At 38.4% G+C, this 26822-nt stretch overlaps 1 protein-coding gene and 1 long non-coding RNA gene across 2 annotated transcripts; both read right to left on the bottom strand.

The window, feature by feature from the left end:
* Positions 1-4759: 4759 nt before the first annotated feature.
* Positions 4760-20270, bottom strand: LOC143548287 (uncharacterized). Its single transcript, XM_077039496.1, has 5 exons — positions 19760-20270; positions 19272-19702; positions 5858-5977; positions 5526-5816; positions 4760-5473 (listed from the first exon to the last, which is right to left on the bottom strand). Exons 1-5 carry the CDS (start codon positions 20268-20270, stop codon positions 4760-4762), a joined length of 2067 nt encoding a protein of 688 aa, XP_076895611.1.
* A 2969-nt stretch (positions 20271-23239) lies between these two features.
* LOC143548294 (uncharacterized) lies at positions 23240-25563 on the bottom strand. Its single transcript, XR_013137927.1, has 3 exons — positions 25379-25563; positions 23812-23939; positions 23240-23315 (listed from the first exon to the last, which is right to left on the bottom strand). It is a non-coding gene; the product is annotated as an uncharacterized LOC143548294 (long non-coding RNA).
* Between the last annotated feature and the right edge of the window lie 1259 nt (positions 25564-26822).

Genomic DNA, 26822 nt, shown 5'->3' with positions numbered 1-26822 from the left:
TTGTAGGTTATCTCGATAACTTTCAAATTTTTTTGGCTTTGGTGTTTGACACGTCAAAATCTTTAACTAAACAAAAATGATAATACTTTTAAAATAATACCATGGTTTTCTTACATGCATCTTGGAGCTCAAAGTTAATAAATATAAAAATTTTTGTTTTAAGCATTAATTTGGAACAAAATCTTTATCCACAACATTGGCTTGGTCAAATGGATAAACTAAATTGGTTACAAATTGTAGGATCTTCAGTTGACGTGTATTTGCACATTAAGAATATTTTTTCATGGATTTTTATTTTTTATATATAGTAAAATATAATATAAGCTTTGCTCGAGCTTTTTAAAAGCTTGGCTTGATTCGAGTTTTTATCAAACCAATTATGAGTAGCTTCTAGCGGCTCGGTTTGTTTACACCCGTACTTTTGGGTCAACACGCATAGACTTCTTACTATTTTTTAAACAAGTCATTATTTTTTTACATACCTTAGGTAAATGATGGCGATCTTAATTATTTTGGTTTAATACCATCTTGCTAAAGGCTATGAAATAATTGTCGCTGATAACGAGGCCTCACCAATGAGAACTGCGCAGGGACATTTTGGTCATATCCATGCAGGGACACTATGACAAGTCTGCACAAAGTTTGATTTTCAAAAGTCAAATAACTGTTTCCAAATTATACCATACCATCACCGTTAATAACAAGCTTATTTTGGTTGTATAACACGTCAGTTAAATGGAAAATAGTCAAATGTGCCAAATCAGGATACTGATCACCAAAGTGTAATTTTTAGTGCATATAACCTCCTAAATCGATATCTCTACTATATATAAAGCATTATTTAAAAACCTCTTAAATTTTAAGAGGTACAAATTATGATCCATAAATTACAACACACAATGCATATTTTGGATAAGATTTAAGGGCAATTATGTATTTTCATTACAAGGTCGGCGTAACTTACATTTATTTCAAAATATAGTTACAAGATATCCCCCTTAACTTTATTCATCATTTGTAAATTTAAAAAAAAATACAATGTGCCCCTTCATCTTTGCTTATATTTGACAAGTTTATTTAAAATTCTTATTCCTTCTATATTTTTTAACATATTTTGTTTTAAACAATTTCGAGTTTACCACTATGACGTACGTATTTTTATCGTCGTTTTGACGTAAACTTCACTTAATATCGACGTGTGGATTGTAATGTACAACTTATTAATGCATAATGTATAAGTTATTTGAGAATAAATACTTCTATGAAATTTATGCAATGTAATTATGTAATATTAAAATCCTACTACCTAGATTAATAACCTTCCCACGTATACTAGACGGTTTCTTTTGCTAATTGACAGTTAGATAACCACTCCTCCTTCTGTGGTGGGTTCTCTCCCAAGCCTCCACTGCCAGACAACTTGATCTCGTGTTCAGTTTCTTTTCTTAAGATCTACGGTTTGACTTTCATCTTCTATGCGTCTGTTATAAACAATAATATCTCGCTTAGGTGTTTGTGTGTTCTTTTAAACAGGCTATTGACGTGACTAAGCCGCTTTTCGTTGTGATGTTTACGTAGATGATTATGTTGAAGAAGGAAGCTTGGCTATTGTTACCGGTGTCATCATCGTTAGCAGGGTATGCCTTTTCAAATATTATTGATTGTCAATTTATGATCCTAATATTATTATTACTATTCATGCCAATTATCAACTTATATTATGTTTAGAAAAACAATACATGCTGAATTTTGTGTATTTAGTTGCATACTATGTTCAGTTTTGCTGACAATTGTGTCTATAGACTAAGGGTGGCAAACCCAACCCAAATGGATTGTTTTGGGTCAAGATGGATAAATTTTAAAAGTAAGATGTGTTAGGATGGATCATAAAAATTCTTCAAGTGGGTCAGGATGGGTTGAAAATATACAAGTGACTTTCATTTATAGGTTAAAATGGGTCAAAACAAAATATCCAAGTTATCCAAAATTTATCTTATTCAAAATACCAAAACTATCACGTGCGAAACAAAACTCATCCGAAACCCAAAAAACGATCAAAACGAAACAAAAACCCTAAACTGACTAAAACGAAACAAAAACGAAACTGAACCGAAATAGAAAAACGACCAAAACGAAACAAAAAAAACGGGAATGAAACCGAAAACTGACCAAAACGAAACAAAAAAAGTGAATGCAACCGAAAAGCTAACCAAAACTAAACAAAAACACCGAATCAACCAAACCGAAACAATTGAGAAAAATGTGTGTTATAACTAATATAATGTTGAATTTTAATCTTTTAAGTTTTAAACTCAAGTAATTTTGACTGTAACTAATTGGAAACTACAATATATACTCAAGTTATTGAATTAATCTTTAATTAACAAAATAAAAAGTAATTGAAATACTAGGAATAAAATATTGAATTAATGAGAAAGATAAAAAAAAGTTAATGAGAAAGATAAAACTATTTTTTAAACATAATAAATATTGGGTAATTGGCTAGTTGTTTCCCCCCGTAACACATTTAAAAAAAACAAATATGCTGAAGCTTATTATAAGTGTGGTTCGATCCTTGGACCATAGAGTTACATGCATGTCACTTTACCAGCGGAGTAAAATACCCATATTGTCAAATAAATCATATAATGGTTTTATAACTTATATAATATTTTTTGAAAAATGGAGGCCTCAAGATTTTTGGGGCCTAAAGCCCAAGCTTGGCCTTGTAATACATTAGGGCCGGCCCTGGTTTTATTGCATTTGTTAATATGTTTTAGAGCATGGAGTGTGTATTTTATACATATCTTTTCATGTAGTATAATTCAGGATGTTGAGATGGCATTTTGGCATATATCAACCCATATATCAACTTTAGAAATCATATTCTTTAATTGAAGTTTAGGCTGTCATAAAGTCTTACATTACTACAAAAGTGATTTTCTTTCTTTTCTTTTCTTTTTTTTTTTTTTTGATGAAGCTGTTAATCGCCTACAATATATAGTTACCACTTATTCTTTTGGGAGCTCATGAAGGCCCCCCATGTTGAATTACGTGTTTTTCTGTTCAAAATTCAATTCAACACCCAGGTAATGTTTATGGTATAATCTGATGTATAATGTTTGTGTTTTATTCACGTACTAATGTTATCATTGTTGGTTAAAATCAGAGTTTAAGAACTAATTGAAAAAGATAAACTGGGGCAATTTTCTGGCTTATATTAAACTGAAATGAACGATTACACTAGAATGGAAATTGCTAAATGAAAAGGTGCTTTAAAAACAAATGAAATCCTAAACTATTTATCAAGGAAAACAAACGTAGCCTCCAAGTGACATGATCCCATGTTCTCCACATACTCCATGTTGTAAATTAACTGAAATACACCCCACGTGCATATCCTTAATATTCGATCAAACTTGAACTAAGTCAACAGTGAACTAACATTCTCCCCCTTACTGTTGACTTCTATCTCCAATATCTTCAACTCCCATCATGTTTCTAACTTCTGCAAACTTGATTCGAGGTAATGCTTTGGTCATTATATCCGCCTTTTGAAGATCACCACTGACATGTTCCACATGAATTTGATCACGTTCCACACACTCCCGTATGAAGTGATATTTAGTGTCGATATGTTTGCTACGACCGTGAAAGACAGGGTTTTTCATGAGAGCAATGGCTGACTCGTTGTCTACTAGCAGCTTCACACTTTGACCTTCCACACCTGTTAGCTCGCTTATTAGTTCCCGCAGTCATAAAGCTTGGCACGCAGCTGTTGTTGCTGCCATAAACTCAGCCTCGCATGAAGAGAGTGCTACCGTGTGCAGCTTTTGGGAAGACCAGGTAACTAGGCTGCCGGAGTAATAAAATGCCATTCCGGTTGTTCCACTTCGATCATCCAAATCAGTCCCGTGACTACTATCGCTATACCCGATAGTCTACCATTTCCACCCCGTGTGTACCTTAACCCAAAACTCATTGTTCCCTTGACATACCTCAAGATTTGATTTACTGCCTTGAAGTGACTCATCTTCGGCTTCTCCATATACCTGCTCACGGCTCCCACAGAGTAACCGAGATCAGGTCTTGTGTGAACTAAATACCGAAGGCTCCCGATGAGTCGCCTTCACTCAGTTAGGTCCACCGATTCACCTTCTTCGTCTTTTGTCAGATTTAGTTTGGGTTCCATTGGATATTTTGAGGAATTGCAATCCAACATCCCAACTAAATTGAGTATTTTCTTGGCGTATGCTTCGTGCTTCATAGTGATCATACCTCCATTTTGTTTCACCTCAATGCCCAGATAAAACGACAACAGCCCCAAATCACTCATGTCAAATACCTTTTTAACTCTCTGTTTAAACTCGCTTACTTCTTTCTCATTTGACCCTGTGGCAATAAGGTTATCAACATACACACCGATTATGAGAATCAAACCTGATTTATGTGACTTGTAAACGGCCTGTTCTTGTGAGCATTTAGTGAACCCGGTTTCTTTAAGTGCTCTGTCAAGTCGAGCATTCCATGCTCGTGGCGCTTGTCTCAGCCCGTAAAGGGCCTTATTGAGTCTATAAACCATATCTTCTTTCCCTTTAAATTTAAAACCATCAGGTTGCGATACATAGACCTCCTCTTAAAGTCTCCATTTAAGAAGGTCGACTTGACATCGAGGTGATGCACAAGCCATACCTCTTATGCTGCTATTGCTAATAATAACCGAACCGTCTCTAACCTTGCAACTGGCGCGAAAGCTTCATCAAAGTCTATGTCCTTTTTTGTGAACATATCCCTTTGCTACAAAACGAGCTTTGTGCTTCGTAATCATGCCATTTTCATCCCTCTTCAACTTGAAGACCCATTTCAGTCCAATTGCCTTGTGATTTGATGGCAATTTGACTAAACACCAGGTCTTATTCTTCTCTATGGAATCAAGCTCGCTTTCCATCGCTTTCTTCCATTCTCTGTCATGACTAGCTTCTTTGTACGATGTTGGTTCCCCGTCAACCAACAACAATTCTTGCTCATACAGGTCTCGCACCTGTTCATCATTCATCGCCGTTGTCTTTTCATAAAGCCCTTTGATTGATCGAAATCCTTGTATGGGTGTGTGATCGAAGCTAGTGGACAATCGTTGGGTTCTTGAATCTCCTGTTGAACTCGATTGAGTACTAATCGAATTCTCTTGTACACCATGGTTACCTGCAGAATCGACCAAAGCAGGAAATATATTGTGGTTAGATGATGGCGGCGTTTTCGGACTTTGACCATTTTCATCATCGCTGGTCAATAGTTGTGGCTCAGGCCTAGTCGAATTATTAAACTGGACATTAACCCACTCTGGTCTTTTATTGGGCTCCTTATCTTGTATCTCTTTCCAAGCCCAATGTCTTTTTTTCATCAGAAGCAACATCACGTGCCACCACAACCCTCTTTTGATTAGGATTGTACATCCTATAAGCTTGGCTACCATCTTCAACACCCAAAAACACCATTGCACAGCTTCTGTCACTTAACTTTGTAACCTGGTTTGACAACCTCTTCACATGAGCAACACAACCAAACACTCTCAAGTGATGAAGTGTTGGCTTACTGCCTTTCCACCCCTCGTACGGAGTTTTATTGGCCACTGTCTTCGTCGTGATTCGGTTGAGGAGATACACCGAGTGTCGAACCGCTTCACCCCAAAACACTTCGGGTATCTTCATCGCCTTCAACAGAGATCTTGTCATCCCAAGAATAGTTTTGTTGCGTCGCTCCACAACCCCGTTTTGTTGCGGAGTGTATGGTGCCGTTAATTGACGTTTAATTCCGACCTGTTGACAAAACTCATTAAACTGATTAGAGTTAAACTCACCCCACGGTCAGTTCTGAGTATCTTCACCACATAAGAGCTCTCTTTCTCAGCCTGTACTTTGAACTTCTTGAACATTTCAAATGCCTCATCCTTGGTCTTAATCAGGTAGAGCCACATGTACTGGAAATAGTCATCAACAATTAGCATAAAGTACCTATTACCCCCCATGGTTTGTGGTGAGATTCAACCACAAAGGTCGGCATGAACAAGCTCAAGTGGTCTACTGGCTCTCCACTATGCTTCATAAGGAAATGGTTGTCTCGTTTGTTTTGCTACCAAACACGCTTCGCACACTTGTGTTGGGTGCGATATACAAGCCATTCCATCTACTAGACCCTTATTCACCATTGATTCAAGCACCGAAAAATTGGCATGACCCATACGCGCATGCCATAACCATGCCTCTTCATCCAACTTTGCCGACAAAAAAACCGGTTTTGAAACGGAAAGAGTGATTTTGTATAACCTGTTGATTGAGCGGTGTACCTTCATGACAAGTCTCCCCTGCTCATCATACATCTTCAAATAGTCTCGGTGCATCCTCACAACATACCCGTCTTCGGTCATTTGACCCAAACTCAAGATGTTGCTGTTCAAGGCAGGAACAAAATACACGTTAGGTATCAACAGTTGGTCACCATTCTTGCAGTCAACGAGGAGTATGCTGTAACGATTCCGGCAAATCCAGGTATACCCTAGCCGGTATATACTATTTACGTGTCATTTAATATTGATTATATGAGTTATAGTACGTTTATACGAGTATATATGATTCATAGTACGAATCATACTCGATTATATAGTGAATCGTATTGGAATTACAATTAACCAATGAACGATTATTGAAACCCGAACGAATCGGGAATTACATTATAGACGAAGTATATAATGTTTAGTGATGTTTACGAAATATTAATGCTTCGGGATAAGTGAATTATAGCACAGAAAAAGGATTTCGATTTATTAGTACGTCGGTACGATAAACGAAACCTTTAACATCAAACCAAGCAAGAGACGATCGATCAAACCGAAAAAGATGCACAAATACCGACAATACGATGTGTTAAGTCATTTAATGTCATGGGTTAAGTTTTTAAAGTTTTTAAATCAGTTTTATGTAAATTTTATTTTAACCCGAAAAACGACCATTTTAGGCTCGTTTTAAGCCGAATTACGAGTTTAAACGAGAAACGAACTGAACCAGATTATCCACAACATTATCCGGATTGCGTAATCCAAATGTGTGGCCATGGTTTGAGATGTGGGCCCCCCCAACTCCACCACTAGAACCGGCCCTATGCACACACATTTACACATTTCATTTTCTTTTTTTCTAACTCTCCAACTCCAAATCCTCTCAACCTCTTCATCATCCATCCAAAACCCAAGCTTTTTAGGCTAGAACTCAAGGTATAACACATGTTTTAATGCTTGAATCTTGTTTCCAACTTCATGATCTTGAGAAAAGGAGGTTTCAAATGTAAAAATGGGTGAAAACCCGAGTTGAAACCGATTCTCGCATGATCAAGTGATGTATACAAGTTATACAAAGGATCTTGATCCAAGTAATGAGTTAAAAGAGTTTAGAACGAAATTTTACGGTTGAAATCTTGTAAAATGAGTTTCCATGTGAAAGACGGGTGAAAACCCGAGATGAAACCGACTCTTGCATGATCAAGAGATGTATACAAGTTATACAAGGGATCTTGGTCCAAGAAATGAGTAAAAAGAGTCGAGAACGGATTTTTACGGTTAAAACCTTTGTTTTTATATCAAAACCGACACTATGAAAGAAATGGTTTGATTGCTGGTGTAACTTGCTTGGTATGGTGTTATTGTGCTTGTAAGTGTTGTATCTAGTGGCTAGCAAAGGCTAGAAACCAAGATCTTTGCGATCTAACGCTAGAAAACACAAGATAGTTCGGTTTTCGTGTGGATCTATGATTTTGGACAGATTGTAGTGTGCTTAGAGTCGGGTCATGAAATTTCACAGAGATGATCTACACATGAAAATATGAGATCTGTGAATTTTTGGTAATTTTTGGATAAAGGATGAATATTTGGTGAATTTAATGCTCGGTTTTGGCCAAAAATGGTGAAAAATAGCTAAACATCATGAAAAATTCTGGAAAATTTAAGATAAGCTTTTTATAACATATAAAAGTCACACAAAAAATTTCAGGTTCATTGGAGAAGTCTAAGTAGGCTTTTCGGTAAAACGAGTTCTAGGGATTTCTAGCTCGGTTTTGGTAAAAATGGCTTGAAAAATGAGTTTTGGGTTCTGGAAAAATTCCAGGGAGTTATGAGGATGGCATGGATCATCCCGGAAAAATTTGGGATTTTTCTAAAGTCTTTTGATATTTTTGACATATTTAGTGTTTTAATGATGATTAAAAATAGATAAATAAATGTAAATATAAAAATTAAATCTGGAAAATTTTTGTAAAATTTCTTACTGTCAAAATAAGTGTTGTGTAAAATTTCAAGACCCGAAACTAAACGGGTAATTATTTGTGCTAAAAAGAACATAAAAACAAATTTCTAAAGCTTAAAACGTGTAAACCGGCAAAGTTCGCATAAGCGAGCTGACTGGTGCATAAAAACCCTAAAAATGGACTATTTCATAAAACTAAGTAAATTAAGTAAAAGTAAATCATCCGAAAATAATTCGGATGATTTGGGTAATTTTACCCGATTTTACTGTTTCCGGCACCTAAATGACGGAAACGGGCCCCGCGGCCAAACGGGGTGTCCAAACCGAGCTCTAATTTCATCACTTTAACTAAAATAACAGTCAAACACCATTTTTGAGTCGGGTGTGAATAAACTCATTTTTTGAAACTAAAAACGGATGACCGTGCTAGGCACGCAAATCAAGGAAAACATAAAAATGATAATTTTGACCGTCAGACTCTAAGTAATGTCACAATCTGAGTCCTTAGAAGTGTCACGGGGTTAACATTGTCCCCGGATCTAGTACAGTACTGGGTTAACAATGTCCCCAGATGTACCGATTGACACGGATTTAATTTATGGGAATTATATAGTAACGACTAGATATCATATTACAGATCCAGGCTTATAGCAGTTCATTGTATCACGTCCCGACTCACAGAAAGGTGAGTTTTCACGAGCCCCTTTTACTGAACTGTTTTAAGTATTTTCCCGGGGCGGAAAGCATGTCTTTATTAAAGTATTTAAGTACATACCGATCGTATGGAAACACTTGTATATTTTTATATATATGGTTTGATGCACAGAATATATAAATTGTTCATCGTGTGGGATTGTTCTGGGGTAACATAGTTCCCAGAGGTTATTATTGTTCTGGGGTAACATAGTTCCGAGAGGTTATTATTGTTCTGGGGTAACATAGTTCCCAGAGGTTATTATTGTTCTGGGGTAACATAGTTCCCGGAGGTTATTATTGTTCTGGGGTAACATAGTTCCCGGAGGTTATTATTGTTCTGGGGTATCATAGTTCCCGGAGGTTATTATTGTTCTGGGGTAACTTAGTTCCCAGAGGTTATTATTGTTCTGGGGTAACGTAGTTCCCAGAAGATTAATGGAAATGTTCTGGGGTAACATAGTTCCCAGCATAATTACATTACTAATAAATGATTATTAAAATGATCTGTCAGTGTTTATTTAAATTAGTGAAACTCACCAACTATTCGTAGTTGACCCGTTTTCTTTACATGTTTTCTAGGTATGCCCAAGTTGGAATGATTGATATGTGCTTAATGATCTGTGCTACTTGTTGGAAGCTTGCTGATCTATATTTTGTAATGAATATATTAATGTCTTATCGGTAAAACATGTGTGTAACACCTAGACAGTAACGAAACTCGCAACAATGTAATATGATATAAATTAATGTAGTGGTATTTTCTTTATAAGCAATGCTGTTGATATCAGATGTGTCTGTTGCATCCCGTTTACGTTTCCGCTGCGGTTACGGGGTGTTACAGAACTTGGTATCAGAGCCATTGGTTATAAAGAATTAGGATGTCTTTAGAAGATACCTAAAATATAACCAGTAGCTCAAGTATTATAGGATCTGAATATCAACTAAATATATATTGTGATGAGATCGGGATGAACTTGGATGGACAAGTGGGTTATTATGGTCCGGAACATAATAACAGACTTGTCTGCACGAGGGAATTCAGGGAAAGTCACGAGGGATTTTAATAGGTAAAATTGGCAACATACGTGCATATATGTGATAATATTGTTATGTGATCAAGTTGTATAAGTAAGTGCATATTAATTTGATTATGATTTACACTATGGAAAGAACTATATGTTTGTTAACTTGTGTGCAGGTAAAATGTCAAGAACCCCCAGTGTGTCGATCGAGGAGGACCCGGAGGAGGTCAGCTCCGGGGACTCCGGGAGCCCACTTGTAGCATCTAGCACCGAGCCTTCTGAGACTAGCCTTAGGAGTGCTAGCTTGTCCTCCCCTGCTAGGGTTACCAGGTCTCCCACCCCACCCGCACCTCAGGTCACCCTCACCCCCCCCAGACCCGGTCCCCGCCTCACGGCGCGGATCAGTGTCCCGTATGTTTCACCTACCTCTACCCCACCCAGATCCACTTACCACAGAGGCGAGTCCTCCCGCCCCCAGCCCGGGCCTGTGCCGCCACCTGTGTGGGGTACCCCCAGGCCAGTGAGGGATGAGCGTCCCTCCACCGAGGCGGCGTGGCTCCGGGTGCTCACCGAACGGATGAATGAGCACACCACCGCCTTGACGGTGGGTATTCAGAGGAGGAACCTCTTGGTGGATTGCATACTGGACAGCCAGCATGCGATCGCGCAGCTGAGGAGGGAGGACGCCTACTCCCTGGGGTTGATTGACCGGATGGAAACACGGATCCGGGGTTTAATAGCAGTGGTTGTGGGGATGGCGGCGGTGTTGGTGTGGTTGGTTTACCACCGTGTTTAGTTGGTTTTGGGTTGGGGTTAGACAGGGACCATTTTTTTTGATACTCTGTGTAAGTAGTTAGTGGTGATGCTAACATGGAGTGAATCTTGTTTAGTTATATTACAACCACTGGCCCCTAGGGTGGGTCTCTTTTGGGGGCATATCATTATAGATACTTTTGGGTATCATTCAAGCACTGACCCCTTTACGGGTTATGTCGAGATGATGCCGACATAGGGCCCTTGTATTAAAACTTAGTTATGTAATGTTGACTGGAAAGTATGTAAACTGATGTTTGTGTAATATGTATCAATGTTTACTAATAAATGAAATATGCATTGTGTTTTATGATTTGAGATGGTATTGATTATATGTATTTTCTTGATGTTGTGTAGAATGGCACCGAAACGATCAACAAAAATATCGGAAGTAGATGTGAGCCGTTTGATTGCTCAACAGTTGGAGGCGACGATACAGGATATAGTATCGCGCATCGCCGCCAGTATTAACAACTCGACCAATCCAACCCCTCCGAGCAATCAAACGCCCATAAATAATGACGGGGAACAAAATGCTAATCCTCCAAGGAATGATAACACGATTCCGAGTAATGACGCACCGCCTAGGGTGGTCGTTACAGATAGTAATGGCCCTATACCTACGGTAGAGACGAACCGTACTGAACCGATTCGTGCATCCAGGGGATGTTCGATCAAGGACTTTATGTTGTGCAAGCCATTAGAGTTTAGCGGGTCTGAAGGACCGAATGGGTTAGTTAAATGGATAGAGAAAATAGAATCAGTGGTGAATATCAGCAACTGTCCCGAGGATTGTGTCGTTAAGTACGCCACCTGTACATTCACAGACCATGCCTTGACATGGTGGAACACCATAGTACAGACTCGAGGTCAGGCGGCGACAAACCACATGACCTGGACAGAGCTTAAGGCTCTTGTGTTGGAACATTTCTGCCCAAAGAATGAATTGCAGAAACTGGAAAATGAGTTGTGGAATCTGGAGATGAAGGGGGCGGACCACTTGGGTTATACCAACCGGTTTAATGAACTGTCACGATTAGTACCGTGGTTGGTCACCCCAGAGACGAAGAGGGTGGAACGTTATATTTGGGGACTTACTCCAGTAGTGAGGAGTATAGTTAACGCGGGGGGGACACCAGACGTATGAAAGTGCAGTGACACAGGCTGGCATTGTCACGTATGATTTCTTACGGAGCGGATCACTAAAGGTGACAGGAGAATCCGTTGGGGGAAAACGGGGTACACATGACCATAGAATCCAGGAAAAGCAGCAAAGCAAACGAGCTAGGCCCGCTGCCCAGAGCTATGCCATGACTAGTTCGGGCGGAAGGCAAGAACCGCAGAAGGGAACGTTTCCTAAGTGCGGGAAATGTGGTTACCACCATGGTGGCGTGTGCAAAGAGGTGGTGTGCCACCGGTGTGGCAGTATTGGACACTACGCACCAAATTGTAAGACAAATCTGAACAACCTGAACCGACAACCACAACCTATCCGTGCGCAACCATTTAGGACTCAACCAGCCCGACAGCAGAACCCGCAAGGAAACCAAATGGTGACCACCAGCCGTGCTTGTTATGAATGCGGCAGCACGGATCACTTTAAAAGAAACTGTCTGAAGCTGAACCAGGGAGGAAATGGGCGGCAACCCGCGGGTCAGGCATTGTCGTCCAATCCGGAGCGAGGCCGAGCATTCGTGATGGGGGCGAACGAGGCACGCTAGGACCCCAGCGTAGTGACAGGTACATTCCTCGTCTCTGATCATTACGCTTCTGTATTATTTGATACAGGCGCCGATATAAGTTTTGTCTCCGTTAGATTCCTTTCGATAGCAAACCTTCCTATTGGTGAAACCATAGAACCTTACACCGTTCGCTAACGGTAAAACCATGATAGTTAATCAGATAGTTCGTAATTGCCCTTTTATTCTGAACGAACAATCCTTTCTGATTGACTTGTTACCTGTAGAATTGGGTAGTTTTGACGTGATAGTGGGAATGGATTGGCTAGCACGTAACAGGGTAGAAATAAACTGTGAAAAGAAAATCGTCAAGATCCGAGTGTCGGATGACGAGGAGGTATTAGTGCAAGGAGAAAAATCCGGCACCATGATACCATTTATATCCCATCTCAAGGTGTTAAAATATATACGTCAGGGATGTGTGGCGTATCTAGCGAGCCTGACGGCCACTGACTCTGAGGAAAAACGGGGTGGACGATATTCCCGTGGTACGTGAATTTCCACAAGTTTTCCCAGAGGAACTTCCTGGATTACCGCCAACCCGACAGGTCGAATTCAGAATCGATCTGTTACCTCAAGCTGGCCCTGTTGCTAAGGCGCCCTACCGACTTGCACCATCCGAGATGCAAGAATTATCCAACCAGTTGCAGGAATTGTTGGATAAAGGATTTATACGTCCCAGTTATTCCCCGTGGGGTGCACCTGTACTATTCGTGAAAAAGAAGGACGGGAGCCTTAGTATGTGCATTGATTACAGGGAATTGAACAAGTTGACAATCAAAAATAGGTATCCTCTCCCCCGAATCGATGATCTGTTCGACCAACTACAAGGTGCGAGCTACTTTTCAAAAATAGATCTTAGATCGGGATACCATCAGGTTAGAATTCAGGAGGAGGATATCCCAAAAACCGCATTCCGGACTCGCTACGGCCATTACGAGTTCTTAGTTATGCCTTTTGGGCTAACAAATGCGCCAGCAGTATTCATGGATCTCATGAATCGAGTCTGTAAACCCTATCTCGACAAATTCGTCATTGTATTTATTGACGATATTTTGATATACTCGAAGAGTAAAGAAGAGCACGAGCAACACTTAAAGTTAGTTTTAGAGCTCCTGGATCAGGAGAAGTTATATGCAAAATTCTCCAAGTGTAACTTCTGGTTACAAGAGGTGCAATTCCTCGGTCACGTTATAAACCACCAAGGAATACACGTTGATCCGAGTAAGGTTGAAGCAATTAAGAATTGGCAAGCGCCTAAATCTCCAAAGGAAATCCGCCAATTCTTAGGCTTAGCTGGATACTATCGTCGATTTATAGAGAACTTTTCCAGCATCGCCCAACCTTTAACCCTCCTGACTCAAAAGTATCGGAAGTATGAATGGGGTGAAGAGCAGGAAACGGCGTTTCAAACGCTAAAACAAAGATTGTGCCAAGCGCCAATCTTAAGTCTCCCCGACGGAGACGATGGTTTTGTCGTGTATTGTGACGCATCCCGGAGAGGGTTAGGATGCGTATTGATGCAAAACAGTAAGGTTATAGCCTATGCTTCTCGACAATTAAAAGTTCACGAGAAAAATTACACTACTCATGACCTAGAACTGGGAGCAGTCATCTTCGCACTTAAAATCTGGAGGCACTATCTCTACGGTACAAAGTGCACCATCTTCACTGATCATAAAAGTTTGCAACACATATTCGATCAGAAAGAACTAAATATGAGACAACGAAGGTGGGTCGAGTTACTGAGTGACTATGACTGTGACATCCGATATCACCCCGGCAAGGCTAACGTTGTAGCCGATGCCTTGAGTAGGAAAGATCGAGTTAAGCCACTACGCGTGCGAGCGTTGGGAATGATAGTCCAGTCGAACCTTTCGGATTTGATTCGAGTCGCTCAACGCGAGGCGTTGGAAGGGGACCAATTGGAAAAAGAGGGACTTTTCTGTAACGAGAAGAATTTCGAACAGCGTGTGGACGAAATTCTCTATTTCAAAAATCGGATTTGGATTCCGACCCTCCACGACCTTCGTAAATTGATCAAGGACGAAGCACATAAATCAAAATATTCCATACATCCGGGATCAGATAAAATGTACAAGGATGTGAAAGAATTTTACTGGTGGCCAGGTATGAAAAAGGATATAGCCACATACGTCGGCAAGTGTACGACGTGTGCGAGAGTTAAGGCGGAGCACCAGAAACCCTCGGGAATGTTACAACAACCGGAAATTCCCGAATGGAAATGGGAGCAAATCACGATGGATTTCGTGACACACCTCCCTAAGACATCCCGGGGACATGATGCAATTTGGGTAATCGTGGATCGATTAACCAAATCGGCACATTTTATTCCGATTAGAAATAATTATAACACCGAGAGACTTGCGCAAATTTATATAAATGAAATAGTGTCTCGTCATGGCATCCCCATCTCGATCATCTCCGATAGGGATAGCCATTTCACCTCCAAACTTTGGCAAGCTGTCCAATAAGCATTGGGAACACGTATTGACCTAAGCACAGCTTACCACCCTCAGACCGATGGTCAGTCTGAGAGGACCATTCAAACTTTGGAGGATTTGCTTCGTGCCTGCGTACTGGACTTTAAGGGAAACTGGGATCAACATCTCCCACTCGTTGAATTTTCCTATAATAACAGTTACCATAGCAGTATAAAGGCAGCACCTTATGAAGCATTGTATGGACGGAAGTGCCGATCACCACTTTGCTGGTCTGAAGTGGGTGACTCGCAGGTCATTAGATCGGATCTGGTCCAGGAGACGACCAGCAAGATTCTTGAAATTAAGAACAACCTGAAAGCTGCGCGGGATCGGCAGAAGAGTTATGCCGATACCCGTCGAAAACCGTTGTCATTTGAGAAGGGGGAAAAGGTATATTTGAAAGTATCACCCTGGAAAGGAGTGGTCAGATTTGGAAAGGCGGGGAAGTTGGCCCCTAGATACATTGGACCATTCAGCATCACTGCAAAAATCGGTCCGGTAGCTTACCGATTAGAACTGCCTGAGGAACTAAGTGCAGTTCATAACGTGTTTCATGTGTCAAATTTGAAAAGATGTTTGGCGGACGAGACATCGGTGTTACCCTTAGAGGGTGTTCAAATAAATGATAAGCTCAACTTCGTAGAGGAGCCCATTGAAATAGTGGACGGTAAGATCAAGCAACTTAGACACAATAAGATCTCGTTGGTCAAAGTTAGATGGAATTCGCAACGAGGCCCAGAATTTACTTGGGAACGAAAGGATGTATTTCGGAAGAAATACCCCCACCTATTTCCTCAAAAGGAAGTAGTTGACGTGTAAAATTTCGAGGACGAAATTTTTATAACGGGGGGAGAATGTAACGATTCCGGCAAATCCAGGTATACCCTAGCCGGTATATACTATTTACGTGTCATTTTATATTGATTATATGAGTTATAGTACGTTTATACGAGTATATATGATTCATAGTACGAATCATACTCGATTATATAGTGAATCGTATTGGAATTACAATTAACCAATGAACGATTATTGAAACCCGAACGAATCGGGAATTACATTATAGACGAAGTATATAATGTTTAGTGATGTTTACGAAGTATTAATGCTTCGGGATAAGTGAATTATAGCACAGAAAAAGGATTTCGATTTATTAGTACGTCGGTACGATAAACGAAACCTTTAACATCAAACCAAGCAAGAGACGATCGATCAAACCGAAAAAGATGCACAAATACCGACAATACGATGTGTTAAGTCATTTAATGTCATGGGTTAAGTTTTTAAAGTTTTTAAATCAGTTTTATGTAAATTTTATTTTAACCCGAAAAACGACCATTTTAGTCTCGTTTTAAGCCGAATTACGAGTTTAAACGAGAAACGAACTGAACCAGATTATCCACAACATTATCCGGATTGCGTAATCCAAATGTGTGGCCATGGTTTGAGATGTGGGCCCCCCCAACTCCACCACTAGAACCGGCCCTATGCACACACATTTACACATTTCATTTTCTTTTTTTCTAACTCTCCAACTCCAAATCCTCTCAACCTCTTCATCATCCATCCAAAACCCAAGCTTTTTAGGCAAGAACTCAAGGTATAACACATGTTTTAATGCTTGAATCTTGTTTCCAACTTCATGATCTTGAGAAAAGGAGGTTTCAAATGTAAAAATGGGTGAAAACCCGAGTTGAAACCGATTCTCGCATGATCAAGTGATGTATACAAGTTATACAAAGGATCTTGATCCAAGTAATGAGTTAAAAGAGTTTAGAACGAAATTTTACGGTTGAAATCTTGTAAAATGAGTTTCCATGTGAAAGACGGGTGAAAACCGAGATGAAACCGACTCTTGCATGATCAAGAGATGTATACAAGTTATACAAGGGATCTTGGTCCAAGAAATGAGTAAAAAGAGTCGAGAACGGATTTTTACGGTTAAAACCTTTGTTTTTATATCAAAACCGACACTATGAAAGAAATGGTTTGATTGCTGGTGTAACTTGCTTGGTATGGTGTTATTGTGCTTGTAAGTGTTGTATCTAGTGGCTAGAAAAGGCTAGAAACCAAGATCTTTACGATCTAACGCTAGAAAACACAAGAGAGTTCGGTTTTCGTGTGGATCTTTGATTTTGGACAGATTGTAGTGTGCTTAGAGTCGGGTCATGAAATTTCACAGAGATGATCTACACATGAAAATATGAGATCTGTGAATTTTTGGTAATATTTGGATAAAGGATGAATATTTGGTGAATTTAATGCTCGGTTTTGGCCAAAAATGGTGAAAAATAGCTAAACATCATGAAAAATTCTGGAAAATTTAAGATAATCTTTTTATAATATATAAAAGTCACACACAAAATTTCAGGTTCATTGGAGAAGTCTAAGTAGGCTTTTCGGTAAAACGAGTTCTAGGGATTTCTAGCTCGGTTTTGGTAAAAATGGCTTGAAAAATGAGTTTTGGGTTCTGGAAAAATTCCAGGGAGTTATGAGGATGGGATGGATCATCCCGGAAAAATTTGGGATTTTTCTAAAGTCTTTTGATATTTTTGACATATTTAGTGTTTTAATGATGATTAAAAAAAGATAAATAAATGTAAATATAAAAATTAAATCTGGAAAATTTTTGTAAAATTTCTTACTGTCAAAATAAGTGTTGTGTAAAATTTCAAGACCCAAAACTAAACGGGTAATTATTTGTGCTAAAAAGAACATAAAAACAAATTTCTAAAGCTTAAAATGTGTAAACCGGCAAAGTTCGCATAAGCGAGCTGACTGGTGCATAAAAACCCTAAAAATGGACTATTTCATAAAACTAAGTAAATTAAGTAAAAGTAAATCATCCGAAAATAATTCGGTTGATTTGGGTAATTTTACCCGATTTTACTGTTTCCGGCACCTAAATGACGGAAATGGGCCCCGCGGCCAAACGGGGTGTCCAAACCGAGCTCTAATTTCATCACTTTAACTAAAATAACAGTCAAACACCATTTTTGGGTCGGGTGTTAATAAACTCATTTTTTGAAACTAAAAACGGATGACCGTGCTAGGCACGCAAATCAAGGAAAACATAAAAATGATAATTTTGACCGTCAGACTCTAAGTAATGTCACAATCTGAGTCCTTAGAAGTGTCACGGGGTTAACATTATCCCCGGATCGAGTACAGTACTGGGTTAACAATGTCCCCAGATGTACCGATTGACACGGATTTAATTTATGGGAATTATATAGTAACGACTAGATATCATATTACAGATCCAGGCTTATAGCAGGTCATTGTATCACGTCCTGACTCACAGAAAGGTGAGTTTTCACGAGCCCCTTTTACTGAACTGTTTTAAGTATTTTCCCTGGGCGGAAAGCATGTCTTTATTAAAGTATTTAAGTACATACCGATCGTATGGAAACACCTGTATATTTTTATATATATGGTTTGATGCACAGAATATATAAATTGTTCATCGTGTGGGATTGTTCTGGGGTAACATAGTTCCCAGAGGTTATTATTGTTCTGGGGTAACATAGTTCCCGGAGGTTATTATTGTTCTGGGGTAACATAGTTCCCGGAGGTTATTATTGTTCTGGGGTAACATAGTTCCCGGAGGTTATTATTGTTCTGGGGTAAATAGTTCCCGGAGGTTATTATTGTTCTGGGGTAACATAGTTCACGGAGGTTATTATTGTTCTGGGGTAACTTAGTTCCCAGAGGTTATTATTGTTCTGGGGTAACGTAGTTCCCAGAAGATTAATGGAAATGTTCTGGGGTAACATAGTTCCCAGCATAATTACATTACTAATAAATGATTATTAAAATGATCTGTCAGTGTTTATTTAAATTAGTGAAACTCACAAACTATTCGTAGTTGACCCGTTTTCTTTACATGTTTTCTAGGTATGCCCAAGTTGGAATGATTGATATGTGCTTAATGATCTGTGCTACTTGTTGGAAGCTTGCTGATCTATATTTTGTAATGAATATATTAATGTCTTATCGGTAAAACATGTGTGTAACACCTAGACAGTAACGAAACTCGCAACAATGTAATATGATATAAATTAATGTAGTGGTATTTTCTTTATAAGCAATGCTGTTGATATCAGATGTGTCTGTTGCATCCCGTTTACGTTTCCGCTGCGGTTACGGGGTGTTACATATGCCTTTCCGATCAATCTGAACCTTTGACCTGTCACCGAAACGCACCTGACCCGTTACTCTTTCATCTTCCGAGAACGAATCCTTGAGCCAAACATCTCTTCTTCCCTTGTTGTCTTCATTGTCTTGACACGGGATTACGTTCTTCTCGTTCAACAGTACCATGTTTGGCATTTCTTCTCCATGAACAGTCAAAAGAAGAGTTGGTTCTTCTTCATGTGCCTGTATCAGATTGGCTGCCTCGTTGGGTTTCCTTGCTTCTTCACACTCGGAGGCATAATGACCAAGTTGTTCACATTTGAAACACTTGACATGCTTCTTATCCTTGGGTTTACGAGCATTATTACTCGTTTCTTGCTGTGTACCACCACCGCAGCGACCACCTCTCCCACGAACATACCCACAACCTCGTGACCCCCTTCTTCCTCCTCGTTCATTATGGTTTCCTCTACCACGAACCCCAACTAAATACCAACTTCCTGCATTCTTTTAGCCTGTATGGCCATGGGATTTAGAGAGCAATAGTGTGTTCTCACTGCTCGTGTTTCCCTGTCTTAGCTTCAATTGATCTTCGTAAGCCTTAAGCCTACCGATGGCCTCCTCGAACGACATCGCATCCACATCGAATGTTTGTTCAACAGATGCTACCAGTTGTATGAATCTGTCAGGAACCGAGTCAAACGGTTTTCTCAGCATCGTTCCATCTTCAAGAGTTTCTCCCAAGCTACTGTACTTCGAACACATCCGACTTAATTTTCCCGTGAACTCGTCGATTGACTCGCCATCTTTCATCCTCAAGGCTTCAAACTCACCCTTGAGTGTGTGCAGACGTGCCTTTTGCACATGATCAGCACCGACATACCTTGTTTTCAACGATTCCCATATCTCCTTCGCCGTTTTCTTCTTTGCCACTTGCATTAAAACGTCTTTTGGGATCGTTTGAAAGATAAATGCACGAGCCGTCTTATTCGTTTTCACATCTTCCATCGCTCCTTCTGATGGTTCTATGGATTCCCACAGACCTTGGGCATCCATTACAGCTTCCATCTTGATCACCCAAGTCGTATAGTTCGTCGGGTTTAGGGTCGGGATTTGGAGGGATACGGTACCGGTGTCTTTCGGTGCTGAAGTGTTTGTAACAATCGACATGGGTTTGAATCGAAGGTATTTTGGCATGCAGGAATTTTGAACGGATCTTTGCTCTGATACCAAATGTTGGTAAAAATCAGAGTTTAAGAACTAATTGACAAAGATAAACTGGGGCAATTTTCTGGTTTATATTAAACCGAAATGAACGATTACACTAGAATGGAAATTGCTGAATGAAAAAGTGCTTTTAAAACAAATGAAATCCTAAACTATTTATATAGGAAAACAAACGTGCCTCCAAGTGACATGATCCCATGTTCTCCACATACTCCATGTTGTAAATTAACTGAAATACACCCCACGTGCATATCCTTAATATTCGGTCAAACTTGAACTAAGTCAATAGTGAACTAACAATCATTTTGTGTGTGCGTTTCAAGTACCGTTTTATGATCTTATTTATATGGTGGGTTTTTACCCAATGATACTAAAAGTGATTACGTGTGATGTGGCCCTCGATTCTAAGCTTTATAAGAATTTGAGATTTTATATAGTGGTGTAAATGAGCTAAGTCGAGCCCGAGCTTGACCACAAGCTCGGTTCGTTTTAACTTCTGAGAGATCGAGCTAGGCTTGAGCTTGAAAAAGCTCAGCTCGTTTCAAGCTTTTTATCTATTCAAGCTCGAGGAGATCGTGAGCAGCTCAGCTCGTTTACACCCTTAATTTTATATAAATGAACAGCTATACCCTTTTCTTTGTCCTTGCACTCAAACTCTCAACTATAGTTTATTAGTAGTGTTACTTGTTAAATGGCCATTCATGTCTCATCTATTATGTCTTTGTAGAACTCTATTGCATAATTTACCAAAAGATCAGATATAATGATTATATACAATTCTTTTTATAGCTGACATTGGATGTGTTCATGGTCTCATCTCAAATATATGTTGTAAACCTTTCAAGCTGAATGCTACCACTATCTCTTTGAAGCGACTGTTTCTAATATGCAATTAGGTCTTGACTGGGACACTCCAAGTCGTGGTCCAATTTAAAGTCCAAGACGATTTTAGAAGGTTAAGCTACAAACCCATATTAAAAGGTTGTGGCTCTTAAATTAATTTATCATATTTTGTTTCAGAGTTATATTGTTCTTGACAGTGAATGGATGACTAGATGTTATTTTATGCACATAATACTGTTCAAAGACATTTGGATGTAACATATGCTTCCGATTTACACAAGTCTAATCATATTTTATGTTTGAATCTTAAAAACCCATGAAACCCGCTACAACGAGAAATTGCGGCCGCCGTTGCATCTTGAAGGTTCTTATAATTGAACTTATTTGGTAACACTTATGAACAAATTTTTGTAATGCTAAGAACTTATTTTGTAATCGGTTTTACATGTTATGTAATAGTTTAAACCTGACTTGAACGTGTTATTTATTATGTTATCTTATGGTAGGTTAAAGTTGTTATGGACTTATTTTGTATGTTTTTGTGTTTATAAAATTTCGTTTTTTAATTTGGAACCAGCTCGGTTTAAAATTAACCCAAGCTCGAGCTTAGATTTTCAGCTTGTTTAAAAATTGAGTCAAGCGTTATCTAATCTTTAGCCCGATTTTTTATCCCGAGAAGGTGGTAGAAAAACTGTCTTGTAAATTTTCGTCGTCGCCGCATCGCGCAGGCTCCTACTAGTGTGTGTATATATATATATATGTGTGTGTGTGTGTAGGTTACAACACCATTACACCCCTAAAACTAAAACTCTCTATTTGCTGACTGAGCGTCAAATGACACAAATCACACCATTTTGTAGCTCCTCCACTACACAAAACCTAATATTTAAAACTACCCATGGTGTGCCCCTACCGTGCAATATATAACACAAAGAGTTAAACTGGGTTATCTTTCTGGACCAACAATTAAACCAAAGTTGGTGGTTAGGGATGCTACACACAACTTTTCACTACTAGAAAACTTGGCATTTTGCGACCACATATTTGGTCGCAAAACGGTCGCAATAGCCTAGTTGCGACGACTTTGCGACCAAATACGCAGGGAGAGTCACAATTGCCCTGTTGTGACCATTTTGCAACCGCCATTTTATTTGCGACCAAATTTTGAGACCAATTCTGCAATCGCAAATTTTGAAACCAATTCTGTGGTCGCAATATTTGATACCAATTTTGCGGTCGCAATATTTGATACCAATTCTGCGGTCGCAAATTTTGAGACCAAATCTGCAATCACAAATTTTGAGACCAAATCTGCAATCGCAAATTTTGAAACCAAATCTTCGGTCGCAAATTCTGAGACCACTGCTGCGGTCGCAAATTCTATACCACTGCTTAGATCGCAAATATTGAGACCACTGCTGCGGTCGCAAATTCTGATATTGAGACCACTGCTGCAGTCGCAAATTATGCGACCGCTTTTTTTTTTTTTTACTATTTTCTGGTCGCAATTTCTTTGAAAAAAAGCTTCTTTAAAAATTTTATCATATATATACAAAAATTTACAAAATCATATAGATGCAAACACAAATCAAACTAAAAATTTTCCATACATATATAAATCAAATATGCTTAATATTAACGAAACTAACAAAACAAATAAAAAGATATAAAGTGTGCAATCTAGGGTTTCATCAACCGCCACTATTAACATGAGAAACCCAAGGAGTCATCAAGGTTTCACGATGTGTTCACAATGTATACCTTCAAATCATTTATGCTTCCAAGACATTCAATCAAAAAAGCCAAATGGCGATCCAACTCCATATCAATGCGTACCTAACAATAATGGAAAATCAACATTACAAATTACACACAATCATGTAATAAAAACCATTGATTAGACCGGAACATAATTACCTTATCGACAAAAGAGCCAACCAAATGTTCTGCATTTTGATTATCATCATGTCTTGTATTTGAAAAGTCAGTATTATTGTGCAGAGACTGAGCAACATCAAAAAGCAGTTTTACGGTGGTAGGATCCTAAATGCCAAAATAACCAAAATTAAATTCATGGTTTTTCCTATATTATATCACGAGTTACTAAACCATACATTGTGGCATTAGTGAGGTTTTGCATACATAATTGCAAACAAAGCTTCATGAACTCCCATGCATGACAATTAATAAGTCAAGTGCCAACTAAATAATTCTGTAGTAAGAAAAATATAACTATTATCATATTGCTAGTTTTTTGGAAAATTTTGAAATTTGAACATTTTTTGTTTCTATTTCATTAATAGAAAAAAATAACAGGCTTACGAGATCAAAAACATACTTCATATCATCCAAATGTGTGACAAACTTCATAACAAGAATGTAAAATTACTTACTAACATTTGGAAAGTGAAAATGCATTTTCGGTTCCCTCTTCCTGATATTTTCTTGTTACCCTGGGCTCAGGATGAAACATAAATATAAATATATACAGAACATTAATCATAAAGTTGAAAACTAAATAGGAATATGAAATGCATACTTCTTAAAGATCAGCGACTTTGAGTGCCCACTGCTGCTGTTCATAAGACATTGGGTTCCTTGCCAGATGTGTAGGTGGGACGTGACATGCACAACGAAGCATTCATGTGAATGCAAAGATGTTGGCACCTAAAATACATAATTACAATTATTTGGAAGTTTAGTCTGTTGATATGAGAAGGGTAATAAGATAATTTTATACTTATGGGATCTAGGTGAGCTTAATAAGATAATTTTATACTTATGGGATCTAGGTGAGCTTTATGTATACCTTTAAATCATTAATGCTACTGAAATAATGACATAATAAAAACATAAATGGCTAGAAATAATGACATAAAAAAGACAATTAGTGTGCTCGAAAACTGCAGGTTGCTATATAAAGATGTTAGCATTAAGACTATAAAAGCTTTACATGATATGGCTTCTTCACCACATCAAGGGGATGACAAACAGACTTGGCACAAGATCCACCAGCAAGCCCACGAACCAAATTGCAGTTTGTATAATCTAGCTTGTTAATTAACCAAAGAAATCATCAACTCAATTTGAATCCAATTTCAGTTATTCAAGATATCAAATTCATTAATGTTTATAGCACAAAATAAGCCCCAAACCGTGTTGTTGAGTTTTTTTTTATGCCAAACTAAGCGGTTTACTCGTGCCTCACACCTAATAAGATCAAGCATTCTTTGGCTCAAGAATCAAAATGAAACTTCATTAATCTAACACTTTTACTAAAATTTTTAATGTACCTATCCCTGTGTTGGCTTATACAAATCATGTAAGAGATGATCTAACATGCTTTTCCCACTGCCACTTAGACCAGCTTGAAGAGACAATGGAATGTGATTACTACTGCATCATTTAAAAAGGTAAAATGTAGATATTTTTTTTTATAATTTTAAATGGAACAGAAAGAATATAATAGTTTGCATACCTATTGTTGAAGATTGATGACTAGACAAGATATCAATAAACTGAATACTAATAATAGCATCGCTTATTTACAAATTATAACTATTGTTTTAGCATCAGAAAGCGACATTCAATTACTGTGAACCGGTAAGCATGTGACATTCAACGAAATCCTCTTTACAAGAGCCTGTACCAACAATCATAACCTAATTCTCAATTAAGGTTATGGCACAATTGAATCCATTAGAGTAGTTGCTTAATTGCTTTTCATATAATTATAACCTAATTTCATCATCATCTATCAATGTAATCAATTAATGTGGTTACACTTCATACAATCATAACCTAATTGCATCCATGAGATAACCTAATTCCATTATCATCTATCAATTAGATAACCTAATTTCATTATCATCTATGATCTATCAATTGAGCCTAATTTCATCTATCAACAGAGTGATCGATGAACAAACGAACAATTCATCATCGTGAAGTACCTTAGGGCGTAATTACAGATAAGTAGTTTCAACAAATGTTAAATTCGTGATAAACACTAATACTAACAATCATTCAAAATCCGTGGCAACTAATTGTGAAATCGAATAGTAAGACAACCGAAGGCTTGTGATTGACTGAGAAGTTAGACGTACCATACGAATTAACCGGGGGAGCTTCACGATGGGCAGCAATGGCGGTAATCATCGGAGGAGCTTTACGTCGGAGGAACACATCTGATCGCTTGTAATTTGCTTCTTAGACGTTAAAGACAAAGTTACACCCTCTAGCTTTGAATAGTTTAAATGTACCCCTATAACTTTGTATTTTATGCATGCACTTATATACATTCGATTAATATATTGTCAAAAATTATAAGAAAGTATGTATCCATGAAATTTTCGTTTTTCACCTTTTTTTTGGGTGGTGCATTTTGCTTTCCGACTTGTGGGTGTTGGTTGTTTATAAAAGTTCATATTTCGGAAAAAAAAAAAAGAGTTTTGACTAGTCTAAGTAAGATTAATTAAATACATTTTTTATTGAACGGCAGAGGATCTCACGTGTAAACCTACCTTGTTCGAGGCTATGTCCAAGGTTACTCCTCGACTGTTGTGAGAACGTAACCCCTGATGCGCGGGAACTAGATGGATTCCGTAAACCCTCGCCTCCTATCGAGTTCGAACCCGGGAATAAAGCCTTGATTCGTCCTTTCACCCAGATGTCCGTCGAACGAGCCTGAGCGAGAATCAAACCTACGCCTCCACTTAGAGAAGGTAGGCCTCTTACCATTTGAACCAAGTTTTCAGAACACTTAATTAAATAAATAAAAGTATACACAAATTATCAGATATTACTGGTGAATTTCATAACTTTAAATATAATTATATAAATTATTGAATCACTTCCGTCTTAAACTTAGTTGAAAAATATTATATTTGCATTTACAATAACAAGGAAAGATATTGAACAACCTTGAAGTCTGTTTATCTTTCTATTTATGCTTAATTAAGTTTTTATTCAAAGGGTAATTTTGGATTTGAATTAAAAAAAAGAAAAATTGGTTTTAAATAATCCCAACTATGGCCTATTGGTAAATATCCATCTCAACTTTATAATTGCCTGCTGGCAGTACCAACTACTTGTGCATTTGTTTTTAACGGGCCGCGACTAACGGATGTTAACTCCGTTAGTCTTTGTCTGACGTGGCCATCCCAGTTGGCAAAAACTTGATTACGTGGAACGCGACGTGGCGGCTAACTGTGTATAATAATAATAATAAATTAATAATAATAATAATAATAATAATAATAATAATAATAATAATAATAATAATAATAAAACCCTAATTCCCCACCCATTTCATTCCCACCACAACCCAACCACCGTCATCATCTTCATTAGACATTTCAAAAGCAATAATCACCAAATCAACCCCCAAATCATAAATCCAACATTAATTCAGGGTACATTGTGTCTCCTTGAAGATCAACACTCATTTCCCCTCTTTTAACCCTAATTCAAGGTCTAAATCGTGTTTCCGGTACAGAGTGGTTGCAGACGAGTGGAAGTTGAGATGGTGGCGGCGGAGTGCCAACGTGG

The sequence above is a fragment of the Bidens hawaiensis genome, unplaced genomic scaffold, assembly GCF_021521415.1.
Source record: "Bidens hawaiensis isolate Kalapana, Puna unplaced genomic scaffold, B.hawaiensis_p1.1 tig00014984_1, whole genome shotgun sequence".
In the NCBI taxonomy this organism is placed as follows: Eukaryota; Viridiplantae; Streptophyta; class Magnoliopsida; order Asterales; family Asteraceae; genus Bidens; species Bidens hawaiensis.
Note: the sequence above shows the minus strand (reverse complement) of the source record. Positions and strands in the feature narration are given on the sequence as shown.